Source organism: Erinaceus europaeus, chromosome 7, assembly GCF_950295315.1.
Source record: "Erinaceus europaeus chromosome 7, mEriEur2.1, whole genome shotgun sequence".
In the NCBI taxonomy this organism is placed as follows: Eukaryota; Metazoa; Chordata; class Mammalia; order Eulipotyphla; family Erinaceidae; genus Erinaceus; species Erinaceus europaeus.
The window spans coordinates 109,795,248-109,805,988 of NC_080168.1; the positions used below are offsets into that span (position 1 = coordinate 109,795,248).

At 35.2% G+C, this 10,741-nt stretch overlaps 1 protein-coding gene across 1 annotated transcript; it reads right to left on the reverse strand.

Annotated features, from left to right (window-relative positions):
- Nucleotides 1-225: 225 nt before the first annotated feature.
- Nucleotides 226-1,173, reverse strand: LOC103109250 (olfactory receptor 9S13-like). Its single transcript, XM_007518293.1, has one exon. The coding sequence runs from the start codon at nucleotides 1,171-1,173 to the stop codon at nucleotides 226-228; it is 948 nt and encodes a 315-aa protein (XP_007518355.1).
- Nucleotides 1,174-10,741: the final 9,568 nt, after the last annotated feature.

Genomic DNA, 10,741 nt, shown 5'->3' on the forward strand with positions numbered 1-10,741 from the left:
GGACAACCTTGAAGCTGGGTTGTGTGCATGACAATGCAAGTATACTATCCAGGTAAGCAGTCTTGCCATATCTAAGTTACTTTTAAAATTCACTTTAAAAGAATTTATTGATAGTTAACATAAAATAGCCTTCCAAACTGTTAGACAACTTTAGTTCAATGGTTATAATGAATCATTAAAAACATTGTATTTAGTCTATTCTACAATTGTATAGATGACTCAAGATCAATAAAGAGATGTTTTTCTCAACAATATCTTCTTCACAGCATTTTTCACCTCCCTATTCCTTAGGCTATAAATCAGTGGGTTTAACATAGGAATGATAAGAGTATAGAATACAGCAATAATCTTACTTTTCTCTGGTGAAGAGATAGCCCCAGGTTGGGCGTACATAAAGAATACAGTTCCATAGAATATACTTACCACAGTGATGTGAGAGGTACAAGTAGAGAAAGTCTTACTCCTGCCATGGATTGAGGGGATCTTCAGGACAGTGGAGAGGATATAAGCATAAGATACCAGAATGATAGTTGTGGTGGTGATAATGATGAGAGCAGAGAGAATAAAAAGTACAATTTCATTCACAAAAGTGTCAACACAAGAGATCTTAATCAGAGCTGGGACATCACAGAAAAAATGGTCCAGTCTGTTTTCTCCACAGAAATGTAAACTGAAAGTAAAGCCTGTTTGTATCATGGAATTGATGCATCCACAGATGTAAGATCCAACCACCAAGCGCACACAAGTCTGCTGAGACATGTGTACAGTATAGAGAAATGGCGAGCAAATGGCTGAGAAACGATCATACGCCATCACAGCTAAAAGGAAGCCTTCAGTTCCAACAAAAAGAGCAAAGAAAAAGAACTGTGTGGCACAACCATTGTAAGAAATTTTCTTGTCCTTGGACAAGAAAGTAGCCAGAGTCTTGGGAGCAATGACTGTGGAGTAGCAGATATCTAAATATGACAAATTTCTGAGAAAGAAATACATAGGGGTATGAAGTCTGGAATCTATTTTAATGACAACTAACATGCTGGTATTTCCCACCACAATGACCATATAGATAAGCAAGAAGAGTAAGAATAAGATAATCTGTACTTGTGGAGATGTTTTGAATCCCAGCAGAATAAACTCTGTCACCTCTGAGTAATTCCTTTGCAGTTCACTCTTCATAGCTGACACCTACTGAGGTAATGAGTAAAAGACCATGAAAATTGTGAAGAACCTTGTCAACTTTTGATTCCCGAAGTTCACAGGGAGAGGAAAAAAAAAAAAACTCTGATCAAGAATAAGGTTTTTTTAAAAGCACATTTGACACAAGCTTTACATTCAAATGTACACAGTGTACATATTTATTCTAATGTACTCAGTGTCAGTATGATGGGGGATATGTGAATGGGTAAAGGGTGTCTGGGGCAGTGATAGTATTTGTCATTTTATGACATTTGTTAAGATTTTTTGTAGTCAGATAAACTGAATCCAAATGTATCTCATTCAGACTAAAATAATCTAAGATGGGGATGGGGAGATAGCATAATGGTTACGCAAAAGACTTTCATGCCTGAGGTTCTGAGGTCCAAGTTTCATTCCCCAACCATAAACCAGCAGTGCTCTAGTCATATTCTCTCTATCTCTCTCTCTCTCTCTCTCTCTCTCTCTCTCTCTTTCTCTCTTTAAAATGAAATAAAATATATTTTAAAAATTTTAAAAATAAATAAAATAATCTAAGATAACTACCAATATTTTAAATGTCTCAAAGCCCACTTCTGTCAAGATATTGACACCTATTATATAAGATTGGCATGAGTTTAATTTGAAACTGAGAGTAAAAAGCAGTATGTACAGTTTCCAGAATATTTTAAAGTATTTTTACACTTATTCTTGGAGGAAACCATCTAAATGAATAAGCAAACACAACTAAAATTATTCTTGCTTCAGGAGCAGAAAATTTGGTAAAAATAGTCACAGATGGGAGTCGGGCTGTAGTGCAGCGGGTTAAGCGCAGGTGGCGCAAAGCACAAGGACCGGCATAAGGATCCCGGTTCGAACCCCGGCTCCTCACCTGCGGCGGGTCGCTTCACAGGCGGTGAAGCAGGTCTGCAGGTGTCTATCTTTCTCTCCTCCTCTCTGTCTTCCCCTCCTCTCTCCATTTCTCTCTGTCCTATCCAACAACAACAACAACAATAATAACTACAACAATAAAACAACAAGGGCAACAAAAGGGAATAAATAAATAAAATAAATATAAAAAAATTAAAAAAAAAATAGTCACAGATGTGATTATGTAACTGCCCTAAAATATTGTCATTTATAAAAAAAATAAGGAAGCATAGAGTTACTGTTTCATGAGGTAAATGAACATCAATCTGAGAAAGAGGCATTAGAAAATACAAATTAAACTCCTACACTAACCATCAGTGTCTATACTCTGCCTCCTTTTTTTTACTAATAATCTCCACTAGTAGTTCCATTCGCTTTTCAGCAAACTCCAGAAAGTCTTTTGTCCATCTGCTGTCAAGAGTTAAGAGTGAAACATATATTATGTAAACAGATATTCATCGGGATGCGGCATCATCTAAGTTCATTTCTCACGTCTACGCTCAACCGGACCTGCCAATATACCTGGATATCTTCGCCCACCCTGTCCAACGCTTGACGTCTCGTCATCCAATCTGGTCCCCTATGCCTACAATGAACTTCTCTGTTCCAGTCTCTTGGAAACAGAGTTGGCAGTCAGCTGAGGTAAAGAACAAACACCTCATCACAGACCCCTGCAAGCGTCAACCCGACTTTGACCTAGCACGTTATGATTGGGCCCTCCTCAATCACTATTGAACAGGCCATGGCCGGTGCACCGCTATGTTCCATCGCTGGGGAGCCAGAGACGACCCAAACTGCCCCTGCGGCTACAGACAGATTATGACCCACATAGTCAACGACTGCCACCTCTCCAGATTCAAAGGAGGTCTCGAAACTTTACATCAGGCTCAACCTGATGCTGTTGACTGGCTACCGAAGAAGGGCAAACGCTAGAAGAAGAAGTGAAACATATAAATTACCTGTGTATTAGCCTGGTAGGTTCAATAGAAGATTAATCTCCCCAAACAAGACACATTTTATACATGCACACATATGATATTAGTTAAACTATTGTAAATATGGAAAATTACATTATATAAATTTTACTTTTAAAATAACTATAGATCTTAACATCAAATAATAATGAGGCAATGAACAGATTAGCAATAATTTTAAAGTAATAAAAATCCAAGGGTAAAAATCATGTTACATTTCTGTGATTCTATTATAGTTCATTTCTGAAGTAACATAAGTCCTTGTCTTAAAGGACTTTATCATATTTTTTCAAAATTTTCATAAAATTAAAAACTTTATATGAATTTATAAAAACATAAAATTTATAGGAATACATAAAACTAAAATTACAAATGGTGTCAGAAGAAGTGAAACTGATTTAGCTTCTGGTGCTCTGTTTCTGTGGAAAGTGGAAAATCTTCTAGTAGTTGAAAGTAAGGCATTTTATTTTGGACAAATTGTTCAGATTCCACAAGTCTTATCTTTATCAGAAAAACATGTTTTAGAATATTTATCCCATAAAGTTACTGTTGTAAAGTTAAAATTAATGATGTGCACAGATTAAGTGAAATGTATAACATGGAAATCAGAACATGCTCAATAGATAATTAACATATGAAAGACACAATGGGGAAAAATTTGCTGAGTTAAGAGATTTTCAGAAAAAGTTAGGATTTCTTTAAAAGAAGTTACCTTAACTGAAAACCAGAAGATTCCAAAAGAAATTTCATTGAAGAATTTCAATAGTTGATTGTTTCTTTTCAGGGAACTTTGAGGGAAGTGTGGTTAGCTACAAACGTGTGTCAAAGTGTATGCTGTGCATATCCCACCTTTAGAATACATGCTATATGCAGAACTATTGATTTCTAACATTTCTTGTACCTTACTTCACTTATTAGAATCAAATTCCCTAAACATGGCATTTAATTTGAAAAAAAAAAGAATATATATATATATATATCTGTTTAAAAGTCTCTATGTTATTCAAAAATAACTAAATATTCTTTTAGATCTGTCCTAAGTTCTAAGTCCTTTGTTTTAAGCATATAAAAAGAAATGCATACATAAATATATGGCCTTTTGAAAAAAAAAAAAGTAAAAAGCCCTGGAGGTCAATTAGGTCAATGTTTGCTAAATTTCCCCATGCCTCAGAATCACCTGGGGAAGTGGGAAGGTTCTCTTTGGTTTGGCTTTTAATACTAATTCCTAGATATTACCTCATTTTGTAATTAATCTGAATGTTGAAAAGTGTATATTACTTAATGAATTTTCGGTATAACCCATTATTATCTATTGTTGTTATTATTACTATTACCACCAATAGCTTTATCACTGGGCTCAGTGCCTGCAAGACTCAACTAATCTCCCATAATATCCTGGTCACCATGATAGAAGATAAGAGACAGAGACAGAGAGAAGGAGAGAGAAAAACAGAGAAAAGGAGACACCTGTAGCACTGCTCCCTTGTTCATGTAGCTTCCCCCTGCAGGTAGGAAACTTCAATCCAGGTCCTTGTGCATGATAACATGTGCTCTTTTTACCGACACTGGAATTGGATAGGAATAGTAGGCAAAGCAGTGTGATAAGCCCAATGATTGCCCAATTTTAGTTCATTGAGGGCAATTGAAAAAAAAATTTTGTCAAAATGTTATAGTTAAAAACATTTCACAAAGAAAATTAAAAGTTCTGTTTGGTTTACTGGTGAATTCTACCAGACATTTAAGTAGAAGATTACAGTTTTTTGGTATATTGCACCAAAGTAAAACTGTGGGGTGGTTGGGGGACAGGTTCAGGTCCTGGAACATGATGACAGAGGATAACCCTAGAGGGGTTGAATTGTTATATGGATAACTGAGAAATGTTACACATGTACAAACTACTGTATTTTACTATTGACCTTAAACCATTAATGTCCCCAATAAAGAAAAATTAAATAAATAGCAGTTCTATACAGATATTTCTAAGGAGTTGAAAATGAGAGAAAATACTTTAATTTATTCTGTAAACTTAATGTAGTGTGGCTACTTACATACATATGTAAATGTATTTCATATTAGAAAATAGAATACATGTGTATATATGTCTACATATGCAAAAACCTTAATCAAGATACAGATGCCAAATGCCAGATTTTCTAAAGCATACATAAAACATCTAAAGGTAATATCCTTACATATAAGAGCCTGAATTATGATTAAGAATGATAAGATCTTAAGATCAAAAATGTCAAATGATCTCACTTATTAATGGGACTTAATAAAGTAGGGTAGCATAATCTGAAAGATAGACTGGACATAGTGTATTGTACAAAAGCAAAAAACTCTGGAGAGGATGGGGGAGGGGGACAGGGAGAAAACATTGGGGGGCTGGAAATGGTATGTATATGTAATGAATCTACTATAAAGCAATGACCCCCTCAATATAAAAAAATGAAGAATGAGTAAAGGAGTTAGACAACATTGAATATAATATACAGAAACCTGGAGAGAATTCAGTATTGAGTTTTTTCAGACAACATAATATCTAACAATTTTTCAATTTAATGGACAAATGTAATAGTATGGTTAAGTATAGTTCACTCACATCAAATGGTAGGTCAGAAAGCATTTAGCACTAGCTTATCAAGCCTAGGATTTCCCCAACTGTTTATAAAAGGTATAATTTAGAAAATTTTAGAATAATTTGTTATAAATATTACAACCGCTTAAGCAGTTTAATAATAATATAAAAGAACTTTTATGGAATATTTATTAATTGATACGAATATTTTGTATATAAAGATTAATGACCAGGCTGTTAGATATTTTGATTACCCTTTTGGCAGCCATTAAATCAATTAAGTCACTAGTCAAAACCTATGGTTTCACATAATAAAAATTCCTTGTCCAAATAGCATCTCCCATCAGTTTTTTAAATGAGGTTACCCTTATATGAACCATCACGTTTGTTTGTTTGTTTTCCTGAATGTTTTTGTTAGACACAGAGAGAAACTGAGAGGAAAGGGGACATAGAAAGAAAGAGAGACACATGGAGCACTGCTTCACTGCTCATGGAGTTCCACCCCTAAAAGTTAGATACCAGGGGCTTGAATTCGGGTCCTTGTGTACTATAATGTGTGATGTGAGCTCAACCAGGTCCACCACCACTCAGGCCATCTCACATCAATTTTTTTGCAACCCTTCAAGAAAGAATTTCAATCTTAATCTCTTCAGAATTAATAAAGAGGGATTTTTCTCCATTTCTCTCAAGACTATCTGGTCTGAAGTCCCATGGTTAGGATGAGGAGAACAAATAATGCTCTCTTTTCATGACAGGCACCAATCCTTAATAAAAAGAAGTAAAACACTGAAAATTTATCTCAAGACAAATTTCAATATGACATAGTTTGAAAACATATCCATTTTCCTTTTTCTTTCATTTTTTTATTATTGTCAAATTTTTATTTACTTTTTAGTCATTTTATTGGAGGATAATGGTTTACAGTACAGTTGTTGGCACATGGATACAATTTCTCATCTCACCTATTGACAGATGTCTGCAAAACACTCTCACCCCAAATGTAGGTTCTCTTCTGCCACCATTCACCAGCACTCCAAAGCCTCTCCACACACCCTCCTTCTGTAGAGTCATTTGAAATACACCACACCCAGTCCAAGTTGTACTTTTTGTTTCTACTTTCTGTTCTTATTTCTGTCCATGAGTGAGAACATCCCATACTCATCGTTCTCTTTCTGGTTTATCTAACTTAACCTGATGCCTTCAAGCCCCATCCAAGATGAGATGAAGGAGATGACTTCATCACTTTTAACATTACAATAGTATTCTATTGTCTATTGTCTACATAATATCACAACTTTCTCAGCCACTCATTTGTTTCTAGACACTTAGGTTGCTTCCAAGTTTGGGCTATTACATATTGCATTCCTACGAACATAGATGTGCATAGGTCTCTTCATGGCTGTGCTTGTTTACATTGGATATCTCCACAGGACCACAAAGAACTGACAGGCCATTGGGTTGATCTATTTCTAGCATTCTGAGAATTCTCCAGATTTCTCATCACAGAGGTTGAAATATGTGATCCAGTTTCATATTTTGCACATTCCAATCCCATTTCCCCAACACCATTTGTTGAAGAAACTCTCCTTCCTCCATTTAATATTTTGAGCCCTCTTGTAAAAAAATATGAACATATTTCCATAGGTGTGGGGCTTACTTGTTTTTTGTTTGTTTGTTTGTGTTTGACCAGAGCACTGCTCTGATCTGGCTTATGTTGGTGCTAGAGATTGAACCTTTACCTCTGAACCTCAAGTATGAAAGTCTGTTGTGTCAACTGTACTATTTCCTTTAGGTTGATTTTCCATTCTGTACTCATCCCTTTTCTAAAACATGGCCTGAGGTTTTAGTGGGTTTATTTGTGGTGAAGGGAAGGGACAAGAGAGGGGAAACAGCAATGCCATGCAACTTTATTTCAGGACAAAGGGTGGAAGTTCTAACTATTCACATTTCTAAATATTTACAACCAATCTTCTCTGCACATGATGGGAATAGAAACCAAGTAGTTGGAAATAGTTTGAATTCTTAGTTGTCGTTTTTAGCAGTCCATTCTACCAGATCTCGTCACCTTCTAGGTAGTATACACAACAACCACCAGATGGCAGCAAACAGCAACTGTGTCTGGATTTGCTCTGGAGCCATGACTCCAGAAACCATGTGCAGTTGGGTTGGATAGATATATCTTTGAGTTGTAGCATGCTATTTATTTTTATACTGCTTACTTATATTTTATAGGCTATTTTATTTAAAATTTTAGTCTATACTGAAATATACAAATTATAACATATCAAAGGGAAATTAAACCTGTAGGACTCATAAACATGATCTCTCCTAAGAAAATTTAATTTGATATTGCAAGGAACCCAAATAAATAAATAAATAAGATGTAAATATAAATATAAGTTATAATTTATAACTCATAGAAACATATATGACTTATAAGTTGGGTTTCAATTTTAATAATGAAAATAAGCTAGTATATACATATGAGTATTTAGAATATATAGCTATACATTTAAGTATCTATATAGCTACACTGATCTCATATTTTTTATCTGTTATCACAATAATATTTTCTTGAAAAATTCTATTACATTCCAGATTATTTGTTTATGGTAAAAGAATGACTGAAATACATATGTACTTGTACAGGACTAAAAAAACACAACTGTTATATATAATAATTTATATAAAATATAATAATATTTTTGGATCTTAGAAGTTAAGAATGTGGTACATTATTTTCTCAAAAATAACATAAGCATACATAAGACAACTATCTAAAACAATAGCAATAGACAAAATTATCATTTTACTTATTTCTCAAAGGCAATAGTAAAACTTTATTTTCATAATAGTAAAGTGCCAAGAAAAGGTACACAAAGAATATTAAGAATAGCAAAGCGCAAGGACAGGCGTAAGGATCCTGGTTTGAGTCTCTGGCTCCCCACCTGCAGGGGAGTCGCTTCACAAATGGTGAAGCAGGTCTGCAGGTGCCTTTCTCTCCCCCTCTCTGCCTTCCCCTCCCCTCTCCATTTCTCTCTGTCATATCCAACAACAATAATAACTACAACATTAAAACAAGGGCAACAAAAAGGAATAAATATTTAAAATAATATTAAGAATTGCAAAAATGAAATCAAATAACAAAACCTTACAGTGAACAAGCGAGGTAGCTTCAAGATGGTGGGGTAGACATGTGGAATATAGAGATTGGATTCACATGAATTTTCAAAAAATTTTTAAAAAAAAGCAGAGAAGCAAGCAAATAGTTTCTAAAACCATGGTGCTTTTCTTTTGGAGGTAAGGGATAAGGGGTGGGGATACAGAATACTGATGGTGAGTGTGGTGTACAATATACATTGTAATCTTATAATCTTGTAACATACTATTAATAGCAAATTTTTAAAAAAGATGTTGGAATAGAAAGAACCTGAATTCACCTTTGCCAAAGATAAAAATTTACAACTAAAAATGGTTAATTTGTTTAGAAGTAACCTAAAGTGAGTGCCCTGAAAGCAACCTGTAAGTGACCTAAAAACTAGATAAATGAAAGATTCTTTAACAACAAATAAGAACAGTAAAAGTAGGAGTCTGGATAATATAATAGTTATGCAAAAACACATTGATGCCTGTGTCTCTGAAGTCTCCAATTCAATCCCCAGTATCACCATAAGCCAGAGTAGAGAAGTGCTCTGGTCTATTTTTCTCTCTGTTTCTCCCTTTCCTGATATCTGTCTCATTAAAATAAATAAATATTGAAAAAAAAAAAAAAGAGTGGAATAAGCCAGAAGAGGGAAAATCACCAGATGATCTCATACATAGATGGGGCTTAAGTAACAGAGCAAGGAAAAACATGGGGTGAGATTGCAACAAACTTGGGTCTATTTCAGTCCATCCAAAGACTTTAAAGAATCGAAGTGGAAAAGAACTGGAAGGGGGTTGGAGACCCAGTGTCTTTTGGTGGATGAAGGAGAAAGAAGAAAAGCTGGTGAGTGGTGAAAGGTGTTGACACCTATCTCAAGGATATGTGAAAGTGTTAAAAAATAAATAAAAGAAGGAACTATATCTCTGTAAGAACCATCTTATGAATTTACACTTCCTCAATAAAATAAGCCAGAAAAAAACACAAGACCAAAATGAAAATGAGAGACAGTTTATTCTCACCAAGGAAGAATACCAACAGATGGAAGGCAACATTGAACTTTTCCCTGGGAAACTGAGTGTGAGTTACAGAAGCCAACATCAGACACCCCAAAACTATTATCATGTACAGACACATACCCCTGTAGGCCATCACTGATGCAAAAATATGGCAAAAGAAAATAGAAGCACAGGGTGGAGGTAGGTGGCATAATGGTGATGTAAAGAGACATTTCATGCCTGAGACTTTGAAGTCCAAGGTTCAGTCCCCTGAACCATCATAACCAGAGCTGAGGAAAGCTCTGGTAAAAAATTAAACCAATTTCAAAATAAATAAATAAAACTTTAAAAAAGAAATGTTCTTAAAAAATAAAAATAGAGGCACAGAAAAAATGTGTACAAATAATGGTATTAGAATAAGTCAAATGTATCGTAATCCCAGAACTAGTCCCATAGATATATCTTCATGCAGAATAGCTATCTCTCAGTCTGATAATATATTTTTAAAAGATTTATTTTCGGGAGTCTGGCTGTAGCACAGCGGGTTAAGCGCAGGTGGCGCAAAGCACAAGCACCGGCATAAGGATTCCGGTTCGAACCCGGGCTCCCCACCTGCAGGGGAGTCGCTTCACAGGCGGTGAAGCAGGTCTGCAGGTGTCTGTCTTTCTCTCCTACTCTCTGTCTTCCCCTCCTCTCTCCATTTCTCTCTGTCCTATCCAACAATGACAACAACAATAATAACTACAACAATAAAACAAGGGCAACAAAAGGGAATAAATAAATAAAATAAACATTTAAAAAAAAGATTTATTTTCGTGGTCTGGGAGATGGCACAGTGGACAATGTGTTGGACTCTCAAGCAGGTCCCGAGTTAGATCCTTGACAGCACATATACCAGAATGATGTCTGGTTCCCTCTCTTTCTCTCTCTCTTTCTCTCTCTCTCTCGC